The 24,612-nt window shown below is 37.3% G+C and overlaps 1 protein-coding gene across 4 annotated transcripts in view; it reads right to left on the bottom strand.

The window, feature by feature from the left end:
- Positions 1-24,103, bottom strand: part of klhl13 (kelch-like family member 13) — a 64,328-nt gene extending 40,225 nt beyond the window's left edge. For 2 of the 4 annotated variants that reach the window (XM_084115840.1, XM_084115843.1), the window contains exons 1-2: positions 23,975-24,103; positions 19,345-19,434 (exon numbers count right to left, since the gene is read on the bottom strand). In XM_084115840.1, coding sequence (XP_083971966.1) covers positions 19,345-19,409 — 65 coding nt within the window. In that variant the 5' untranslated portion in view covers positions 19,410-19,434; positions 23,975-24,103. The remainder of the gene's footprint in view (positions 1-19,344; positions 19,435-23,974) is intronic. The other 2 variants (XM_084115841.1, XM_084115844.1) reach the window with 1 other exon arrangement.
- Positions 24,104-24,612: the final 509 nt, after the last annotated feature.

Here is a 24,612-nt window from a genome sequence, read left to right as displayed (position 1 = left end):
TTAAATACAACATGACTGCAGACACAAGAAATCTAAAACCCAAGTACGATTGTCTTGAACATTAAAGAACATGACTCCTGTTCTCCTCCTGTTCCTCATTGTTGTATAATAGTGAAGAATTTCTCACTGATGTCCATTACGAGAGACAGGTCTTTTCAAAACATAGCTAGCTAGGCGGCGCAAGCAGGGCACAAACTCCACCGTGGGGCTCTTCACCCACTGCCGTGACAGCACATGTCAAAGAGGAGACGGAGAGGAAAAGAAAGAGCTACCACATTCGTTTCTGCGATTATGTCCATCTTCGTTAAAAGTGCTGACAACAAATCAGAATAGATGTACTTTCACTTATTAAATCACTTTCTGGAAATGCTACAACATTTGAAAACGTGACCAAGTGCGTCACTCTCTGTTCTTTTGAGCCGTCCACCATGTATCTCTCCCTTTCTCTCTGTCTGAGTGCCATGTGGTGGCCCTTCACCTGTGTTTAGCTTTCTTTTGAGTCCAATTTAAATTCATTTTCCATTTAAATATGACATTTACACAGTTTATAGGTTAATGGAACACACTTACCTTACAGCTTACACTATCAACAAGCAAGAAATATTATAATACTATTGAAAATTTTGGGGACAGTAAGATTTGTAAAAAGAAATTAATATTTTAAAGGTGCAGTATGTGTTTTTTTTAGAAACACTTAATATTTGAAATCAACCCAAACAAGCTGAAGCAAAGCAAAATAATTATTCATGAAAAATAAAGCAAAGTTGACAAACAAACGCCAAGGTCACAAAGAGGAACAAAAAATGAACATACAGTACACAGGAGTAGGCTTTACAAGCAAGAGTTTGTTGTTGGTCACCAGCAGCACACCAGCTCCAGGCAAACACTGACACTCAAAACTGTCCTGTTACTATACCTAACATTACAACAGCAGCATATCTTAGTTCTGTGAAAGATAGCAAAACCAATGTTACACGCATATGGAGCAGAAACAATGCAACCTCAGCGTCCGTTTTCAGGCCTTCCCGCTCTCTAACGTGCAGCGCTGGAAAGATTTTCAAATATTAACGTGGGTCCTAAAGTTCTTGCCTAATCACAACCTTTCTATTTATATATTTTTTATTGTTTTTTTTTTGTAATGTCTCTCAGCCATCTCTTTCTAAGTCTTTCTTCAAATCTCCCTCTTGCTCACTCTCTTTCACTCCCCCATCATTAGGTTGGAGTATCGAGTTCGATACTTTTTAGGCACCGACCGAATTGCCTCGATACCATTGAGTATCAAAAATAATCTCTTGTCGTACGGTACCAGATTTCAATACTTAAGGGGTTAATCTCTTCAACGTCAGTGAGCCGATAAGCATGCAACATGATTGGCTGTGGCGATGCTTTTTCAAGGAAAAACACTAGTTTACAGCTTTGCCAGCTTTGCAAATTGAAAACAGCCATTTTAAAATCAATAATAATAATAATAATAATAATAATAATAATAATAATAATAATAATAATAGAAATATTACAATATTACATTTATTACAATATTTCTGTTTTTCAATTCAATTCAAATTTAAGAACAGATGCGTCACTGTCTGAAGTGATAAACTGGACAGTGAATCTGTTAACACTAGCCTTCATTAGAAGTTAATCAGTGTAGGAACACTAACGGACACAACAGCAAATTAACCACTCACAAAATAAAAATGAATGCTTTTCTGTAGCTTACTTCTGACTCACCCCCCACCATCTCGAGCTACTATGGATTCTCCATTAAGGTATTACAGATAATAGCGTCCGATTAGCAGATGCAAGGAGGGTAAGCCATCTTTCATTTTGCTCTTCTGATTTAAATCTGTATCTAGAAAACCTGGAATCTGGGTTGTGACCCCATCAAAAGCCACCCTCATCCAAATGAAGCTGACATGAAAGAAACTTGATTTGCATTTCAAACCATGACACTGCAATTTTCTCTGTTTCTAATCTTGTTGAGAAGAGTGTTTGGAGTAGACAGGTGGAACGACAGTATCTGAGAGGGGCAGAGAGGGCTTTACTGAACCCAGGGACAGAATGTGCATTATAGATGAGAGTGAAAGTGGCTGGCAGTGGCCACTACAAACGCAGATCCTCATGAGCACGGAGAGGAGCACGTGAACCAACCCATTGTCAAATTTAATTTCAGTCAAGCAAGCAGCTCAGGTACATCCAAGAAGACAAATATGCACAGACACACAAACTCTGTGAACATCTTCGGTGAAAGGGCCAAAAACAAGATGATGGTCCCTGAAGGAGCTCAAGTTCATACCTGCAAAGTCGTTGCCTTTAAAATGTGAAGTTTTATAAAATGAAATATAACCCTCACAATTTTAGCCTTAAATTCATTTTTATGAAAAAGGATGAGTCAAAATTATAGGCATTTTATCTGCTCCATTAATAATTCATAAACAAAAAATTCTACATAGGCTACCTTATTATCTGAAGTGTTGAGATTTTTAGAATGCACATTAGCTTATTTTCCATCAACAGGTTAAAATGAACAAAAATGTGGTCCAATTTCCACATTGGTCTGAAGAAAAACGGCAGACAGGCTAAATGAAAATGTAAATCCACTCTCTGATAGTAGATGACCTCTGTAAAGTCGGTTCCCCCTTAGATATACATTTGCATAATTCATTAATTCATCCATTCTTTTATATAATTTCTCTCAGCACTGTGCATTCCTCCATGTTTTCACATAAAACCAAACCTACGCTGCATGCTGTGCCTGCGTGAGACTGTTGCTAACTTTGCTTTATGGTGGACAGTGTTTTTCAGATCGTGATAATCAAATATGATTTTAATGATAAATAAAATATGAAACTGTGAATTTTAAAAGAGCAACTTGGACGGGGAAAAGTCAAGAGGCTCCAGTTATAACAAGCTTTTACTGTTGCTAGCGCCGCAAATTAGGCACACACATCTTTCACCTACATTTGTAAAGAAACTCATTCTCCCATTCCTCATGAAAATAATGTTTTTCTTTTCTTGGCTTGAATGCAGTCTTTATTCATCCTGATGCAAACAAGAGTTTCTAGCTAATACTGTCTATATTAGCTCACTCTGATTGAATGAAAAGAATGTCTTGATAAGCTTCCTCCAATCAGGCTTGCAAGCGACGTGTTGGAGACCCCTGGTCTGGAGTTTGCAGGTATGCAAAATATGACTTATTTTGCCATAGGGCTGCAGCATAGATTCAATAATGGAGGCCATGATGGCTGAAAACACAGAGTCAAACATCTTGGGACTTCAAGAGCCAATCAAAAATAATTTTTTTCTATTTTAACCCAGCCTAAACCCTAAAAAAATCTGTCATTTACTCACCCTCATGTCATTCTAAACCTGTATGATTTTCTTCTGTGGAACGTAAAAGATGATATTTTGAAGACCAGGGATGGTCTTTTCCATGCAATTACAATGAATGGCGACAACAAAAGCCAAGCTTCCAAAAGGACAAGTTCATAAAAAGTTGACAGCTCCGATTTGTGTGCTCCATTGCAAGTCTTTGCAAAACTAATTAAAAAAATTTTTTTTAAACAATAACAGTGGCTTCAAAAACTCGGCCCTGGCATTTTGGCATTCCCGGAAGAACATTTTGTGCATTTTAATGTTAAATTCCTTAATCTAGTGCACTTTGACAGTTCAAAATTAAAAGCTCCAACCCATATTCAGTGTGCAAATTGAACAAAGAAAAACTCAAACCTCTTTTAGTTATAGTGTCTGTCTACATTACACTACTACATAATAATAGTTATAATATTAATCCCATGACAGTAATAGCCATATATTGTAAAACAAATGCACTGAGAAATAAAGGAAACTTTCATAATTAGTTTTGTACTAATTTCTATACTTGAAAGAGATAAACGCATGATCTTTTATTTTGACGGAAACTGCATCAAGCTTTTATTTTGGCGGAAAACATGGTTTACAAACGCGTCTCATTACAATTCTAGTAAAATGCTGTAATCGACGTCAACTATGCAGATGTGGTAATAATGCGTAACTGGGGAATGGGTTCCTACACTCATGATGACATATCCTAAGTGTTTTGAAAGTAGTAATGCTTACCGCAGGCTCTACACTTTCTCATCTCTCTCCTTATCCTCCTCACTATCATCATCAGCCATGGGAGCTGATTATGGTCCTGCTGCTGCTGAAAACATCTGTTATTTTGACACATTTTACAGCGTCTGCTTGAAGGGCCTTTTTTTTTTTTTTACGCTATTTCTCTGCACATTCCTTGCGTTTCTACTCCAAATACTCTGACTATTTTGACAGATACACACTGACACTGCAAGCTCGTCAGAGCCCAAAGGGGGAGGTGTTTAAAGATGTGATTGGTTCAGCCCAGTGTCAATCAAGAATATAACCAATGGGCCGCTGATCTACGTCTTTCATGGGCCGGTCTGTCAAAAAACAAAAACAACTAACGCTGACTTTTTTACACCAATGCATTACACCGGCACAAAGATCCCAGCACCGCCAATTAAGCAAAACAAAACGAATGGGCCGCCGACGTACAAGTTTTATGGGCCGTTAAGACAAACAAAACAAAAAAAAGGAGATGTATAGGCCCAAAAAGCATGTCGGCCCACCGGGAAAGTGCCCATTCTGCCAGATGGCCAGTCCACCCCTGCATATCAGCTCTTTTTCTCTCGCTTTCACACACACACACACACACACACACACACACACACACACACACACACACACACACACACACAAAAGTAATTGGCTGGCAAAAAAACTAGCAAAGTCCATTACCGGCACAAATCCCAGCTAATTCCATTAGTAAAGCAAATATCATCCTATAACAGGGACAACAACAAGAGACAAACCAGACAAGTGTGTGACTTTACAGCACTCCACTAGTAGAGCATGTTATAAGCCTATTTGTATGTGCCTAATCAGTCATGTGTATGAGCGTGTGAGAAAAAAGATGTGTAGCCTACTTCTAGAGAGCAAGAAAAAGTACAGAGAGTTTCAGACACAAATGTACCAATAGTAACCTCTACCGGGCACAGTTGGTGCTCCGCTGACCTGACACCTGAGCAATCAGATGAGACCGTTATAGTCACACTCCTCACACTACCTGCGTTTCTGCTTTTCCGCGTGCCTCACTCATCATTTTCTCACGTGAGAGAGCAAATGTTCTTCATCCTATTACATCCTACACTCTCACTGCCCTCCTTACCCCTTAATCACTCTATTAATACATTTCTATGAATAGCCACGGCTCACCCTCGCCACACATTTAGCACTTAATTAAGTGGGTGAGGACAGAGGGGTGTGTGTATTTAAGAGAGACAGAGAGCAATGCTACGATAAACCTCGCCGTGTCTGCCATCGTGTCGCTTCTGCACTGCACAGTGGTAAACGTGGCACTAATGCAACACACCCTCACTGTTGTCTAAAGCAGTTCCTGTTCCACAGCTCTCATAGCTCACCTGTACAGCCTGAAGGCAAACATTGCAATGACTTCAGCTAGTGCCTCACACAATACATCTGATGTCATGTGTGGCATGCAGCTATGTAATGTCACACGGAAATAAAAGATGAATTATTCAAACAATTTATGCCGGTTGGTAGGAAAGTGAAACCAACCTTTGCTCTACTTTCCCAGAATCAGTTCATGATCTATGAAAAAGGCAGTATGTTTGCTTGGATCAGTGTCCTGCATGGGTCCTGTTTGGTAAACCCGCACCTCAGTACTTAACAGAACACCCGGTCCGTCATCCAACAGCAGCACTAATTTAATTCTGTACCCGACCCAACTTGCTTGACACAAAGACCACGACCCAAACCGTACCCGCATTAAATCTACTATATCAGAAAGACAAAATGTATTCATTTTCCCATAATTTAACACAAGCAATCAAACCAACATTATGCATTCTGAGTTGATGCATTTAAGAAAATAGACACGCAGCCCAACATGGCAATAATTAAAAGAAAAAAATGAAATGAAAACATGCACCCGTTGTGTAAACAATACAAAACTTTCGCCTACATCATGTGAACAACCTGCCCATAAAGGCTATTTTGAACAAATATGGTTGGTTCATAATTATGCACATTTGTTCAAATCAAACTATAGGCTATACGGACGCTTAGAGGTAAATAAAAACAACATATAGCCAAATATGAGCCATTACTGTTATAATATCAGGGATATTTCAGCCGATTTTAATGTATTTAGATGCGGTTCTATCTTCTGAAACTCAGCAGAGTAGGTCCTCTTAGCAGCATGAAAAATTTAACTTTTATTCAATTTGCAAATAGATTATATACAGAAAGCAAGCAAAGAGAGCTTCTTTAATGAATGAAGCTGTCAATCACTTCAGTTGCAGCGCACAAACGCTGTGCTCAACGCTGCAAATCGCGTTGTAATTAGAAGTCAGACCATAGAGCTTCAGACTATAGAGCGTGAACACAAATAAGCACCGACCATTTGAAAGCAGCTGCCTATCAGTGGGTATCGAATTGAGTCAAAACAGTCTTGGCTATTGGACCCGCAAGTCCGCCCGTGCCTATTGATTCTCGACCCGCACAGCAAATGACAGCATAAATGTTATTCCACCCATTACATCAAATATTAGCGGTTCACCAATGCCCACATGCAGGACTCTGGCTTGGATACTGATCATAGAGGAATCTTTTCGACTATGTACAACCAATCCGGGCAACTGTGATGGAAATGATGACAGTGACACTACTACTACTACTACTACACTGTAAAAACTAAAGGAGCCTCAAATATCCTGTTGGATTCTCAAGGAACTTCAAAATGTAATTTTGGTGCCTCAAAGCTCTTTCTCCTATAGTAGGGTTACTGGAGGAGCATTGACAATCTTTGAGGTTCTTGCTGGAACTTATGGGATCCTTTAAGCACTTTGTATTTAGTTCAAGGTTCTGGAGTCACCTTTTCATTACCATGAGACCTCGAAGTGCTTTGGGGGAAAATAGAGGAACCTGAATGCGATAAAAGGGTTATTGGAAGATCTCTTAACATTTAAGTGGTTCCTGGAAGATCTCTTATGTTAAAGCCAGCATCTGGAGGAACCCAATGGTTCAGTGAGGTCAGAATAAGATTATTATTATCCTATTATTATTATTATTATTATTAGTATTATTATAAGCTACTTAAGTTTGATTCAGTATACATACCCAGGTGAAAAAGACGTACTATTAAATGTATTAAAAATGTACTTGAGTGTTTTTTTTGTAGACCTACAATACAAATATACTTAAATGCATTTTAATACATTTAACAGTAGCCTACGTCTTTTTCACTTGGGTTACATATATTTAGTATAGGCCTAGGCTATTTTATTAAGTAATTTAAACCTTAAAAAACAACACTAAATAATAATAATATTAATAATATGAAGAAGAAGAACCAGGAAGAGAAAAGTTTTATTCTGTCACGAAACTGCTGCTATTCCTCTGCTGTCGTCACTTCAGTGCTGCTCGCGCTGCTCGCGCGCAACAACAATAGTATCCACTGACGTCATCGGGTTTGAAAGTAACGGCTCCTCTCATCAAAGCTTCCGCCGTTTGTTCGGCTCTCCATTACAAGGTTTGTAAACTCGCAAATAAATATAAATACAGAGTCTACTCACTATATATTCAAACACACATATATATATAAATTAAATTTATTATACATTACTACGTGTTTACAGTGTTTACCACTCGTTTATTGCACAGTATCTGGTATGAAGGTTTTAGCCGCGATGCTAACTAACGTTACGTTGATCTAATGTAATGAACAAATGGAAATTATTGACTTATTGTCTTAGATTGATTTAGTCATTCAATTCAACATATTCTGTACAACTGTGTCGTCAAATTGCTGATATAGCCTATAATTTAGCTGATTCCTGCTGTCATTGGCGTTTGTTATGAATAACAAAAGCAGGTTAATATAGTTTGGTCTGTTTTTGTTTAGCCTAACTTTACTTACTACATGTGCCCCCATTCTCTCAAATACGTTACAATTTTAAAGCCATTTACTGGTCAATAAATATTATGTTGTGAATAATCAGCTTTTTTTCTTTTGTATCCCCAGAACAACCATTAGGCTACATTTCTAAAATAATCTGAACATTTCAGTGGCAACATTGAATTACAGTAAGTTACCTGCACCACATGCAAGTACTTTATTACTATGAACTTTCTCTGTGTGAAATTGTATTGTTTAACTGTGTACTAGTGTTTTTTTAATCAGTTATTCTCTGAAAATCTTCCCTCATGCTCTCAAATCTCATTCATGTTACTCAGAAAAATAATATTAGGTTTGGTTCACAAATAATGCTATGCATTTTTTTCTTATATCTTTATCATTTGCATTTGAATATAAGACATTTTAATTCTGAATTATAACTTCAAGTTTAGTCTTTTTCGACAAAAAAAAGGGAAAAAGCTATTATGGCTTCAGAAGACTTACAACACAACCCATAACACATGAGTTGTGAACTCATTGATTATTTTTAGGATCTTTTCTGGGACATTTTTGGATCTTAACCATTTTTACATAAATTGTTGCATTGAATTGAACTAAACAAGTGTACATAAGAATGGTTTCATGAATGATTTACACAAATTTTTTCTGCTTGTTTCATGCAGTGATCGGTAAGCGATCGATCGGTGACTGGGGTTGCATTATGCCTGAGATCTGCTTTTGGGTTCCACAGACAGAAAGTCAAACAGGTTTGGAACGTCACAAGGCTGAGGAAATTATATAATCACTTTAATAACCTTACTAACAGTAAATTTTGTACTTTGCAGGGATTTCGGTAAGCTGAAATACAAGTTTGAACAAGAATAAAAATCCTCCTGTAGACCTGAAAATCACTGAAGTGCCTGGACCATCCACCAGAACAGAGGAAAAACACACGGAAATCGAAGCTGCGGCACCTCTTCACTTTTCTAACTCTTTAAGTACCTCACACACCAACTTGGTCCCATAGTGACATTTTTGACCACAAACGAAATTGCTGACCATGTAAATTCTTATTGAAATGACTGAATTCACCAGCGAACATTCACAGAACAACAGATAATTTTACTGCACCTTAACTCTGTTATAATGGAAAATGTTTTCTGCTTGTTGTGACATAAGGAATACTGTTTCCGGGTCGAAGCCTCTACTTCTACTTCCTCTATCTTGTTTCATGAGAATACTCAACAACCATTTATGAACACTGTTGATTCAAGTCACACATTTAAGCTTTTCAAAAGCCATAGTGTACATTACAGTGTCCAGTCTCACGGCATCCCAGATTTCAACATTTTATTATTCAAAATAGCTGAATAACTAACCATCTAAGATTTCGGTATAGAGATAAAGGTTAGGATCATAATTTTCAGGAATATTACAGCACAATGAGTGCATATTAGCACTGTTTGTTTGTTTTTGGCATCTGATAGAGCTTTTGGACTTGGAAACAGTGATGTCAGACTTACCATTGGACTGAAACACAAATGTGTTAAAGTTAAGTAAAGATGGACATTTTTAATTAATCAAAATGTAATTTTTTTACATTGATTTATTTCGTGGAACATATGCGTTTCCATGCATTTTGTTGAGATGTCTTTTCTTGTATAGCCTATTGTATATACATGGTTGATTATTCATGTTGCTTATGTATTATACTATTTTTTGTGTATTCATTGATATTAATCTATAGTTAGCTTTTTTTCCCATGTGCATGGAAGTGTATGTATAAAAATGAATATCAAATATGTAATAATTCTTATTTTGTATTTGGTTCAATTTGTTTATTATAATAGAATTCAAAAGTAACCATAGTAACAACATGAAATTAAATTTAAAAAAAAATGAAATTTGGTTCCTGGAGGCACCCAAAGTGGTTCCACACAGTGCCTAATATAAGAGTTCCTCAGGAAACCTGTGTGGTTCCTCAGAGAACCGCCCCTTTTTAAAGGGTGCCTAGAGGATCTACAGACGGTTCCGCCGGTGTGGCAAAGTGAAGAACCCCAAAAGGTTCCTCCAGGCACCTTTTATTTTTACAGTGTACTACTACCACCAACAAAAATAAAAAAGTAATATATATTTCCTGGCAAATGTAAAATTCCATATATTCATTTATTTTTCTTTTTTTCTTGACTTTTGCCAAGTGCACATTTGCATCTTATCTCATACAAACATAGTTCCTAGAAACAAGAGCATGGTTTCCTTGACTGAAAAATAGAAATAATAAATGGCACAGCAGAGATAATTGGCATAAAAATGCCTTTAAATGTTAAATCACTCGTCACTGTGAAAGGATCTGTGCTACACACTCAAACAGTGAGTTTCAATAACTGTGTGGGCTCAAGCGGAGAACATTTCAAAGAACATGCTGCTCAGTGAGAACAAAAGGCGGAATAAAAACAAGAGAAACATCTCTACTGAAGTTACAGCATAACAGTAATAATGTGAAATATTACAATTTAAATATTAACTTAAAAATACAACATGATTCTTCAGAAATCATTCTAAAATGCTGATTTGATGCTCAAAACAGTTGTGCTGCTTAATACTTATGTTAAAACCATGATCTGACTTCTTTCAATATTCAAAATCCAAAAGAATAGCATTTATGCTGGTGATGTGTTTATGCAATCATTTTTGTTATCAAACACATTGGTTCAGAGCTAATGCAGTCACGGATGTGTAAACTGCATCATATTCTGGTCAAGACACTGAAAACAACAGTCCTCAAAACCAGAATGAAGACAAGAATTTTTTATTGCATCAAAACCACTCTGCAACTTGGCAAAATAACACACAAATTGTGTTCTTTCTTTTAAGAGGCACAGAACACGTCCACAATAATGTACATATATGTCTTTTATAAAGCACTTTGTAAAAAAGATCCTACGTAAAAAGTTTTTCTTGAAAAGTTTCGAACTGGTTTAGAAAAGATTCATTATATAATAAAAAAAGAGCTTTAAATATTCTACGTTTTTCCCTTGCTCTTTATGACTGACAAGCTATGAGAGATCAAACGATTTCTTTAAATGGAAATTTTGTTGAATCTTTCTGACATTTAGTTATGATATGCATAAATTATGCAAAACATCATATAACAAGACTTACATCTGAAACAAGCCTTGTCTTTATGTACAAAAAGGGATGAAGGGAGAGAAGAGGGAATAATAGCCACTAGACGATCAGCACGTCATGAAGGTTTTGATCTGAAGAGCGTTTGGTGGCTGTATGATCTAGCAAAGTATTTTTGGCAAAGCTTAAAGAAATCCACAATTAATCCGCATTTGTCATTTTCAAAGCATAGAGAGAGAGAGAGAGAGAGAGAGAGAGAGAGGGAGAGAGGGAGAGAGGGAGAGAGGGAGAGGGAGAGGGAGAGGGAGAGGGAGAGGGAGAGGGAGAGGGAGAGGGAGAGGGAGAGAGAGGGAGAGAGAGGGAGAGAGAGGGAGAGAGAGGGAGAGAGAGGGAGAGAGAGGGAGAGGGAGAGGAGAGAGAGAGAGAGAGAGAGAGAGAGAGAGAGAGAGAGAGAGAGAGAGAGAGAGAGAGAGAGAGAGAGAGAGAGAGAGAGAGACTCACTTGATTAAGCACTTAAGGAAGGGCAGAAAAAACAGCTGACAAGGCAGGAAGGGACAAGTATAGATTAAAAAAAAGCTAGGAAGAAATGAAGTATGGGTGAAATAAGTGATTGGATGAAAAGTGCCATAGCGAGCGATGGCAATGGCTAAAGAGGGGAGAGAGAGGAAAAAAATAGCCCCTTTCGCACCGGGTAATTCTAGGAACTTATATGAACTAGCCACCAGGGTGGTTCCCAGAGAACTAAATGTTCCCCTAGATTTTCCTGGTTGCATTCGCACCGCCATTAGTTTATGATACGTTTAACAGTCCCGTCTAATACGTTATTAGAACTAAAACTGTTAAACAAAGAATGTAGACAGTATCTGAAAAAAGCAAAAACATTTGCGTTTGCCGTGTGGTTGATGTCCAGTGTCGCTAGCTGAGCAGAAATGCATAATCATGTTTGGCTTGGTCCCCTCAAAGTCACGTTGGATTTTATCCTTAGGTTGAGAGGTCCACCTATCACTGTTTTCCATGATTGTAGAGTTAGTTTGTCGAGTAAATATAAAGGCTATAATCTGTGTGTGTGCACAGCTTTTTTTTAAAATGGTGGGTGCTGGTGTTTCGCGTGCGTTCGGCCAATCAGCGTATGTTTAAGTCAAGTCAAGTCAAGTGTATTTATATAGCGCTTTTCACAATACAGATTGCATCAAAGCAGCTTCACAGCATTAAACCAAAATAACACAACAAGGTTGTTTCTAGTGTAAATTTATTGATTGATAAAATTAAATTAATATCCCCAAAATATCCCCAACTGAGCAAGCCAAAGGCAACAGTGGCAAGGAACCGAAAACTCCATCAAGTGACCTAATGGTGTCCTAAAACTCCATCAGGTGACCCAATGGAGAAAAAAAACCTTGGGAGAACCCAGGCTCAGTCGGGGGCCAGTTCTCCTCTGGCATTTATGAACTAGAGGCCGGATTGTAGTTTGAACAGTAAGATTTAAAATGTTATATGAATGCCTGGCTGAAGAGATGCGTCTTTAATCTAGTTTTAAACTGGGAGAGCGAGTCTGAGCAACGAACAGTATCAGGAAGGCTATTCCAGAGTTTCGGAGCTAAATGTGAAAATGCTCTCCCTCCTTTGGTGGATCTGGATATCCTAGGTATGACCAAAAGCCTCGAATTTAGTGATCTTAAAGAGCGCGATGGATTATAGGGCGATAGAAGATCCGTTAAATAGACTGGAGCTAAGCCGTTTAGGGCTTTATAACTGTTTACATTACTAGTTGTTCCTACAGAGTGGTGCAGGTGACATCAATTTGTAGGCCAAAACCAGAAGTGAGTTTGCATTTTAGCACTTTCGGTTCCATTGTCCCAAAGTCAATAGTTTTTTTTAAATAGGGTTTTGGTTAAATAGCTGAAATAACGTTTGTGGTGAACACAAGCTCAAGACACTTTCACGTTTTATTCTATGACATAAAATACATCAATATTACCCAACTCATGATTTTTGAAGCTGTTACGTGTCTTGAAAAAGGCAGTTGCTAACAAGAGGCTAAATGGGACTTCAGAGGCTGTCGAGGAGATTAAACGTCATCAAACCGAACAGGTAAACTCAGTTCACTTTTACAGCCTCATTATGCTTATAATTGTGCTTTTACAAACTATTCTAACTTAAATTTCTGTGAAAATGTCTTGTTGTAAAAAAAAGTTGTTGTAAGCTTAGTGATGGTGAGTGATGGTGACGTTGAAGTCGTGGGACCGTGGTGTTGGTGTAGTTCGTTTATACCCTACCTTTAGCTTTTTACTTCTGGCGACTGCATTTAGGCTTCAGAATTCATAAAAGTTGTGTTCATCTGTGAAAATTATCTTGATGGACAAAACGTGTAAGTAGCTTGTTTTTAGCGATAATCCAAAAGCCTATGGGAAAATCTTATTGGGTTTTTGTCGAGGGAACCAGTGTGATGCTAACGGCTGATTGGTCACAAAGTGACGTCATACCTGCACCACTCTATTGTGCTGGGTTAGACCCTACTCTGAAGTAGGAGTTCATTTAGTTCCCCCAAAGGGGTTCCTTGAACTAAAATCACTCCCAGTTCCTGCGGTGCGAACACGCCAAAAGGTGGGTACTTCCGCCATAAGTTCTAGGAACTATGAAAAGGTTCCTCCGGTGCGAAAGCGTTTAATGAGAAAGTTCACAGATAATATTATGTGAATCCCTATCATCATGCTGTACCTTAAGACCCTTAATATTTTTTAAACTGCTAGGGGGAAAATGGATAAATAAAAGCAACAATCAACCACCCAGCACCGCCATTACATTGTTCAGACTCTCCTACAGGAAGCTGTTGCTATAGCAACCTCGACAAATATGCAACAGATGGTTGAAGGTCCTAAACAGCTTAAAGACAGGATCTAAGTGTGCTAGAGAGTTTACGAGAGTGACAGAAACCAGCAATATAGGATAGAAGGCATACAAGCACATCATTCAAGCACAAGACCTTTCCGATGACAATCACATAAGCGCAAGCAAAAGATAGTAGGCGTTTTCTAAGATCTACCTTTTCTGAGCAAATTTTGCAAAGGTGATTTGTTAGTGGATGCATGAAATTAGTGGTGGGTAGTAACGAAGTACATTTATTTAAGAAAAATTGTACTTTTAAGAGTAGCCTAGATTTAAATGTGGGTACTTTTACTTTAACTCGAGTACATTTCTAATGAAAAAAACTGTACTTTTACTTCGTTACGTTGGGCGACGTTCCTCTCGTTACTTTATTTGAATGCAATACATGTTGTTAAATGCGTAGTTTATTCCAAGCGCGCAGTATCTTTTATCTGGGGCATAAGCGATGCTCAATTCACAAATGAATCACTCTTTTGAGTCGATTCTGTTCAATGACTTGATCAAACAAGTTGGCAGATGTGTCTAAATTGGTTCGCAAATCAGTTTGAATGATTTGTTCAGTTTCCTTCACGCACTGAAATGTCTGAAGCGGTTTCACACACGGAGTCGTAACAGGCAGATTTAAGACATTTTACAACCAAACAGATTATTACGCCACGATAGCACTACTACAACGTATGCCATTACCAGTTTTGTGGACATATACCTTAATTTATAGATTAAATAAGCTACCATTGTTCACAGTCATCCCACGGTAGTTTGTGTGTAGCCTATAGCGCAGTGTCGTGCGAACTCGTCTTGAAAATGAATGCCTTTGCCTGCCTTAGACACAGTTAACCAGTTTAAACATGCTTGCAGAAATATACATTTGATTACATTTTGGAGAACAGACGGAAGAGGATCCGTCAATGTGCATTTGATTGTTGTTTGTTTTCAGATGTTCAGTAGCGGTCATGAGCGCAAGCACATGTGAAGAGTTTTAACTCTTCTCTGTCAATGGTTCCCTGCCTTTAAATGCCTTTGAATGCAAAACTCTGCAGATTCACTTTATTTCAACATTGTCTAATAATCCAAATGTAGTTGTATAAGTTACTATTACAAATCAAAGGACAGGCAATTATTTTCGGGCTACAGATGGCAGAAATAATGCTTGTCTCTTCTGTTTTTGTTGCAAAGATACCCTAATTATGATAATAATAGTAATTTAAATAAAAAATATCTAAATAATATCATGTTGTAATATGTTGTAATAATATCATATACATATATACATACATACATAGGCCTATATATGATCCAAAGTAACTAGCTACTTGAGTAGTTTTTTAATTGGATACTTTTTACTCTTACTCAAGTAACTATTAAGATTATTACTTTTACTTTGAGTAAATATTTCTATAAGTACTTGTACTTTTACTTGAGTACAGTTTTTGGATACTCTACCCACCTTGTACACACTGGTGTCCTTGCACATTAAAAATAAACATGATCCACTAACAGTTGACAAATAACAAAGTGCCCATATACATCTTATTGTTTCATAATTTAAAAACCTAACATACTTTTTGTGAAATTTTGTTTGAACAACACTACCGTACAAAAATTTTTTAGGGTCAGTATTATGTTTTTGAAAAGTCTTATGTTCACCAGGGCTGCATTTATTTAATCAAAAATACAGTTGGAAAAGTAATATTGTGAAATATTTTTTTTACAAACAAATAAACCTTTTCTATTTTAATTTAAAATGTAATTTATTGGCAAAGCTGTATTTTCAGCATCATTATTCCAGTCTTCAGTGTGACATGATCCTTCAGAAATCATTCTGATATGCTGATTTGGTGCTTAAGAAACATTTATTATCATCAATGTTGAAAACAGCTGTGCTGCTTAATATTTTTGAAACTGATAGTTTTTTTTCAGGTAATTTTGATGAATAGAAAGGTCAAAATTAACAGCCTTTATTTGAATTTATATATATATATATATATATATATATATATATATATATATATATATATATATATATATATATATATACCAACTTTTGATCAATATAATGTGTCTTTGCTAAATAAAAATTAATAAAATAAAACTGCCCCAGGACTTTAGAACGGTAGTGTCCATTTCTTTAAAATAAACGCCACTTTTATATTTTATTATACAATGCTAAGACATGTGTTTAAATGTAGCTTAAGCAACCGAATAGTTTTGGGGGCACTGTACATGTCTTAAAAAGACCCATAAGAGAGCCTGTTTATTGGCTACAAGTCTCATAAATCATCCCTCCAACAGAACACAGAAATAGCTCTGTCAATACTGTCCTACACACCAGCTGACTGAATCTTAGTCCGATGATCTCAAGGGTCTGAGTCATCACAAATCCACATGCCCACACGCTCGGCCCTTAAGTGCCAACTTGGCATCTGAAGACACAAAACGAGGCCAGTGCGTGTAACATTTCAGCAGGTGGCAGGTCGGCTCAGATCGATGAAATTCACAGTTGCCTTTGTTTTCCTGTTAAACAATATAGAAGAATCCAGCCAACATGCTGCGCTCACTTCAGGAGTTGTGCTGTTTAATTGAGTGTTTAGTGTTTATAGTGATCTGAACTCATGGTGTAATTCTGCTGTGATTTACCCATCACAGACAACAAACAATCAGGCATGACTGTAAAGAACGCAAATCTCAGTCATCTGCCTGCCATGACACACGTTTGTATCATATGTGCGACTGAGAACTAGTCAGTGAGTTAGTATGACACCACATAGTTAGTGAGAGTGTAAAAAATTTAATTTGTGTATATTTAGAGTAAAAAAAACACAAACAAAACACTGTTTGATATGCTTTTGTACCCGGATTGATCTCATGTCCTAAAATGTCTATTTTCAAAAGCATTTATCTGTATAGCTTATGGGTAGGCGCTATACCAGTAGTCATGATAGTTGACGATAGATAGATTTTGAGACCATTGCCTCTACTGTGGTTACGCTCACATGATGTTGCCGCGCTGCGCCATCACGAAAGCTTATCATTTGAATGCATTTTTAAGACTTGCTGTTTAGAAAAAAACAAACAGTGATTTTAAACAGCTCAACAGCAATAAGCAGCGAAAGCAAACTCATTTCAGTATATGTGCAGTGCGCACTAAGAGATGGTTTCTAAACGAACACACCGGAAACGCACGCACATAAAGCCGCTGCTCATAAAGAGTGAGAGTATGGAGTTCTTTGAACTGAATTCTTTTGGGTGCCTTGGGTGGGCTTGAATGATCAAATACACAGATACTTATGTATTAAATTGCCCATATTCCATTGCACAAAAGGTTCTTTGTAATGAAAAAGGGTTCTTTAGATTATTATAATGTTCTTCACATTACAAAAACATGGTTCTTTTAAGAACTGTTCACTGAAAGGTTATATGGGGAACCAAGAAATTGTTCTTCTATGGCATTACTGTGAAAAACCAAACCACCTTTATTTTTAAGAGTGTAGTATTTCTTATTTCTAGTGCTTTAAGTTTTTCAGGTAGGTCTATTTCATTATATCTATATCGTGTCTTGATATATATCGTTATCTTGAAATAAAATGTATCATATTGTGATATTAGATCTAGTATAGCTAAGCTAACTAGATTGCAAATGGGTGTAACAATGAATTAAACAACAAAGATACAAATACAGATCTAAAAAGTCTCCTTAATGTAACAGAAGAGTGTGAAAGAAACAATTGTGCACATATGCCCTCTCTCAGCCTCACTCGTCACAGCACTAGTCTGTGACAAACCCATTTGATATTTTTGTCACTCACGATAAGATTAATAACAGAATAAATAGCAGATTTGGAGGTTCAGCATCACACACTCTAAATATAAATCCAAAAACAAGAGAGAATACATTTTGCTGAAGCATATTGCTTAAAGACAGCTCTTACAGTTGCTAAGATCAACATTTCAAATGCACGTCAGAAAATAGAGTGTTGCAGGGGTGATGTATGTTTATAAGTCAGCTCGGAAGTAAGCATCACCCTTGTTCCTTTGATAAAAATAGGATTTTTCCAATAGCTTTTGGATTAGAGCAGAAAATATGGAAAGTTTGAGTTAGAGAAGTATGCAAGAATGCAAATATAAACACAACAAGGCTTTAAAAGCCGACTAGTGAGAGAGTTTTTCTGTTTGGTGTGATGACTTTAATGTTCCCGACAGCAGCTATATAGCCTCATTTAGACACTTTTTAGCTACCTTCTTTTTAAAGACATGTAAAAGAATCACGACACATGAGTAGTGAATTATTTATTTTATATTATAGAATAAAACTAAAAATATCTTGAGCTTGTGTTATCCACAGACCTTATTTCAGGGATTTAACCAAATATCCATTCAAAAAACTCATTGACTTCGGGACAATGGAAGTGGAAGTGCAAAAATGCAATTTCCAGGTTTTAAGACTCATTCCTGCAGCACTCGTGACCGTGCAAAATGATTCACAGGCAGAGAGTATTTATGATTTATGGAAGCCCTTTTTAGGCAGCCTCAACATAAAAAAATTAGAAAAAAATAGAAACTTTATACTAAGAAATAAATTCACATTGCGAGTAAAGTCATAATGCAAGATATATAGTTGCAATTATTAGAAAATAAGTTGCAATTGTCAAATATATAAATCACAATTACATTTTCATTTTATTTACTAAGGCAAAAATGGGCTTCTACACTGATTGGATAGTTTAAAAGAAAAAAACACTTGGGCCACTCTGGAAAAAAGCAAAGTCTTTTTGAAAATGTATGCAAACAGAACATATTAAAATATAAGTTATTGGTATTGGCTTCAACTGATTTCAAATCGTGCCTCCCTCATAGAGTGAACTGAAACTCCGACGATAGAATAGAGATACAAAGACAAACTTGAACCACTGCACCCCTAGTGCGTGAACACACAAGCTGACTGAAGGACACAGTTAAAGTGAGGAATCAGGTAGCTTAGTACCAGTACGTGACATCAACAACACAGAACTAGTCTATATTACAGAATCTGAAAGAAAAAGAAAAGTTCAGTCTGAACCCCCTGAGACGACTGTATAACACACACACAGCAGGACGGATGTCACAGTTTTAGCAATGTCCTCCATGATGACAGCTCACATTAGACTGGTGGAGGGGTGTGTGAGAGTGAGAGAGAATTGAGACACTTTAGAACATGTGTGTATAATGTGTTCATGACAGAAACAGATCTACAGATTTACTCTCTCTCCAGGCAGGAGAGAACTTATGTGTCTCTGTACAGGGGAGACGGAGAGAGAACGTGAAGTACGAGTGTGTGTGAGTGTGTGTGTGTGCGTGTATAGAAGAAAGAAATGACATACATTGCACAGTACCTGTCGTGTAGTCCGATGGACATGGTGTCTCCTCTATGCACAGGGTGGTCCATGCCCAGGCACAAAACCCCAGAACACCTTTGAAACATCAGCAGAATGACAAAAACATCATGAGTTATGGAAAAATCAAGACAAGGACAAGATCTAGTTTAATAGAATTAATTTTTTAATAGACAAAAATGAACCGAAACTCAGTGTATAGGCTTGAAATGTCTTTTAAATGAACCAATTCAAATCGAAAAGAAATACTCTCTGCATTTCTCTCTAAAGGCGCGTTCACTAAACTGAGGAGGTGGCGGTGAATCAACATCGTCAACTTTGCAGCCGACACGGACTCAGAAAACACTAGCTTAATAATTAAAATGTATATTTTTCCGACACATTCATAATCATTACTTTTGCCGATGCTTTGCGGCAGGCTTTATATGCGTGCGCTTGAGCATTACACCTATATATAGGCTATTAAACGCTCATTATGGTTTAGTATTCTCCTCAGTCTCAGTATATATTTAAGTAATTAAATTTATATAGGCCTAAATGCGCGACTAGTCAACTCATGGCTTAAATGAACGACTACTACTTTATTAGAAAAATCTTTAGTCAGGGGCAGCCCTAATAATTAAACACTATTAAATGCAATCTTTAGGCATTTTTAAAATGAATATCCATTTTTTTTCATTTTGGCCATTCCCTTTATTGCCTCCGTCTCTGTGAGTATTTGTGGGAGAACAGCATATGGCATTTCTATTAATATTTAGCTGCTCATATTTTGGGGCGTTGTCTCCCAGTCCACCCCCCGCACCCCAACCACCCACCCCCCCATCTGATCAGGAGACAGAAAAGAAAATCATCACATAACACACCATCATCAGCCACTTCACACAGTCCTCTCTCAACTCACAGATAAAGAAACAAAGCTGAGCAGCAGATGCTGAATGCAACCTCTGTACAGGAACACTCACTACAGCTGTGAGCATCTCATCCTCCAACACCGTCAGTGACCAGCTGGAGTGTTGTTTAACAGCTTTACTCAACAAGGTGAAGCTCAAGGGCCAGAAAGCAAACCGCTGTAAGAAAACATGTGTGGTCAGACTAAAAGCAGCAGAAGAAGATCTTTTGTGGGCTTATAAAACCCTGCTAAATGAGTTCCTTGCTGTGTTTCTGCAAGTCCGTCACTGAGATCCATCAATAGCAGTTGAGTCAAACCAAATCACAATTTTTTTTTAACACGCAACGCTATTCAAGTTGAAAAATCTACGACAACCTGTAGCCTACCTGGAATCTGTACTACACAACTCATAGGTGTGCAAAGGAACTGAACATTTTCCACATGTCAGACCTGCTCTAGAAACCTCAATGAGTTATTATGAGCTTGAAAAATAGACACTTATACATGAAAAAAGCAGCAAAACACCATCTTCCTTCTATCATTGAACACTAGTGACATCTGTTCAATTCACATTTGGTGTTCTAGATTCCCTGAAGCATGTTAGAGTAAATAAGTCACCCTGTCCAGGCCACAAGGATGAACACTTTTGAAGGCACCGCACCATGAAAAGAATTTCAGCACTTCAGTTCTGCTCATTGCCGTGGCAACCACTGTGTCTTAGCAACAGGCACAGGTCAAAGAAGAACAAGGGTAAACTGCGCCAAACAACCTGCACCTTACTACACTACGAGATGTTTGAGTTTAGCACATCTCTTTATAGACTTTTAGGGATGGTTCCCCCAGGACAGGGTTTAAAGTTGACTTGAACTAAAGTAAAACAGGAGTAGGCTTTAATCTAGAATAGTTAATCATGGTTTTAAAAAAAAGTATTTCTGAAACACCGATTACTAACACCTGGACTATGGCATCCTGAGCTAAAATAAACAAGATTAATTTAAAACCAACTGTACTAAATTAGAATGACAGAGGTTGTCTATAAAACATGGAATGGACCAAGAAAGCTCCTGGAGTAGCTCTAGTCTTCCTCCTGGAAATCAGCTTACTCTGGACTAGACTAAGTCTAGGACCATTTAAAACTAAGGCTGCACAATATATCGAAATGATCGAAATATCGCAAATGTATATATCGCAACGGCTTGCAATAGCTGGGGTCATGAACAAAAGACAAAGAGAAAAATAAAAATATTTTAAAGATAATTTTAAATTATTTTACACAATTTCGTATCGCATATCGAATATCGCGTTATTTAATGAGTTATCACATATCGCATTTTTCTTCAATATCGTGCAGCCCTATTTAAAACCATGACAGAAAAGAGAGAAAGCAGATTTCTGTTAATCTGGTTTAAAGGGTCATTTTAGTCTAGGTTGGACTAGGCTTAATCTCTGTCCGGGAAACTGCCCCTTAAAGAACTAACAGTCTGACTCTGTCACACACACTTTAATGTGTTTTTAAAACTATGTCAGGCTTTCAAAGCTGGACGATAAAATAACCTTTGATGTAAATTGAGTACACAGTCACTCTATGTAGTATTTAATTAATCACCCTTTTCTAAAATGTTCAAATCTGCAGGTCATCTGATCTCTGAAACAATCTGTCTGGACTGTCAAAAGGAAAAGGCATAAGATTCTTTATGACTCTGTTGACAGCTTGGAAAATGATAACAAACTGTGCATTTCATATTATCACCCTGACCAACTTCCCTTCTCTCTGATTAGACGCTATTCTTAATCTGTAAAGTACTGTGTTGTTTGTTACATTATTCAGAATTGAACGTAAGGTTGGAAATCAATGCTGGATTAAACATGGAATCAGACCCCTTATAACCCTTGTCAAATTCAATATGAAAAATCAATTTCAACCTTTTCCATGACTGATCTATCTTCATAAATGAAGCATACATGCTTAAATAGGTCATACAACTATTAAAACATGCTCTGAATCTTGTAAAGCACTATAAGAGTGTGTGTCACCAAAATGTGTGTTTCTGACACAGTACTACACTATGTGCTAAATCACAGCCAACAACCCACCACATATCAGCCTCATCTTAAGAAAGACGAGAGATTTCAGGTTGAACTACACGCTTCATCTCACACAGTCTTTCCACAACCCTCACCTGCTTTCTAATCTAAATGATCCCTCTAATCTTTTGGGATCCCAATAAGAGAAGCTGCCCATTTCCACAAACACACGATGAAGTGTTTAAATATGTAAAGTACATTTTATAAAAGCGACAGGCTTGTTTAATATAATCTTCTTGATGAACAATAAAAAAAAAGAAGCTGTCCAAGTATTATTTCAGAAACAAAAGACAGCGTGACTCAAAAGCTGAAACTGAGGTAAAAAAAAAAAAAGAGGAATTACATTAGGGAATTTGTGTTGTAACTATATCTTAAAAACAAGCGTGCCTCTCCCCCCCATCAAGCAGAGTGGAACTGTAGTCACAGGACCCATAAATGTGTATTCATAGTTCTGTTACTGGCTATATGTTTGCATCTGAGGCAAATATGAACAATACTCACCATTGAACAGCTTTAGTAAAAAAAAAAATAAAAAAAAATAATGTCTTTAGTCATGTCAAACAATGTGCTTCCTCACAGCAACAACAACATAAAAAAAGCAACAAATGACACTGCCAGGACAATACACAGGACATATGCTAAAATAAGGTTTCAGCCGGAGGCCCCTGGTAGAAGGGCTTGTTTTTAGCCATTAGTATTATGTTACTGTTGTCATGGCATATGAGCACATGGTGGCCCTTTCAGCCCCCAGCTGCTCTGAATCACGCTCTTAATAATTGAGCTCAACTTTTGTCACACTCTGACAGCCGGACTAAGTATCTGAAGCTCTTAAAATTAGTTAAGAAATGATCAAAAGCTGCTGGTTAGATTGTCCTTATTTTCTCAGTTTGGTTGCTATATTGACTCGTCTGGTGTAGACAACCAAAAAAAATACTTAAACTTGAGTAAGCTAACATACTGAATCATATACACCTTCTTTAAAACAAAGTGACATTTCTAAACTTCCTAAGTGGGCTTTTTCTTTAAGTGAGTCGGTTTAAAGCAACAGCACAAAGAAAATGGAAATGTGTGTTAGAAAGTGAAGAAGCCCAACACAAACAAAAGGAAAACAGCCCTCAGTCTGTCTGTCTCCAACAGAACAGCAGGGGTCCTGCCAAAGCAGCAACTAGATCATCAGAGTGGCAATAAATGAACAGAAACTAGACATCTATTTGTTAGGAGCGTTGTGTTTGTAGTACTTGTTTGTTAGTTCAGACACAGAGTTTGGGGTTGTGGAAGAGACTCTTGGCGACATGTCGGCTCACGTTTATGTGGGAACTAACTAACACACTAACCGCACACAGAACAAGCCATATCCCCGCGCTGACACCAGTACAGCGGCAGAACCGGAGCTGTGACTGTAGCCGTGCCTCTGGTTTTGTCCGTTCTTGAAAGCATAGCTCAGCTCTTTTGAAGAAAGGACCAAACCTGAAGCATGGCTCCCTATTCGAGGCTCTGCCCCTGCTGCTGCTACATTTAGCTTCAGCTGACAACAAGCTACTTTTCGTATGGAATGTTGTGTATCTTTACGCATATGCCACTGATATGTCAGTTTGCCAAATAGAATACTAAACAAATAAACTTTTAAAAGCCATTTCGACTTACCACAACCTCTGGAATTTATCCTTGTTTTCTTCTTAAACCCCCAAATCCACTCTACTCATGGACCTCACAAAGCCCCTCCTCTCCCGTTTTTCATTGGCTGAAGCCTCAAGGGAATACGTGCCGTCCTCGTAGCTGATTGGTCTAAGTCCATGTCAATCAAGTCTTGACACTAAAAACTTCCGTTACCAAAAGAAGTTCATGGAGCAGGGATACGCGTAGCGATTGGTCGATTCGTCTATATTCGGGATGTAATTGGACGGTGCAGTATAAATATCAATGTATATTATGAAGAACTGTTCAGCATGACATCACTGTATTGTTTATCATATTAGCGATTCAAGATAAGAGAATGTAACATTCTTTATATCAAATTCGTCAACTGTGTATATATATATATATAAACAAAATTTAATTATTCAAATGAATTGCTTTACTGTACTATATTGTGATAACTGAAAATGTAATGGAATTATCAACGCCATAAGCATTAAAGAGGAATGAGGTCCACAATATCTGTTGAATATACTTTTCTGTTCGTTTTATATTTGTATATATTAACATGTTGTGTCTTTAAACAACTAACAAACAGTAACACAGATCTGTGAGACAGAATTTTACTGACCCAAGCCTACTGCACT

This window comes from Abramis brama, assembly GCF_963993115.1.
Source record: "Abramis brama genome assembly, chromosome: 5".
Taxonomy (NCBI): Eukaryota; Metazoa; Chordata; class Actinopteri; order Cypriniformes; family Leuciscidae; genus Abramis; species Abramis brama.
The sequence above is the reverse complement of the archived record's forward strand: the minus strand, read 5'-3'. Positions and strand labels throughout refer to the sequence as shown.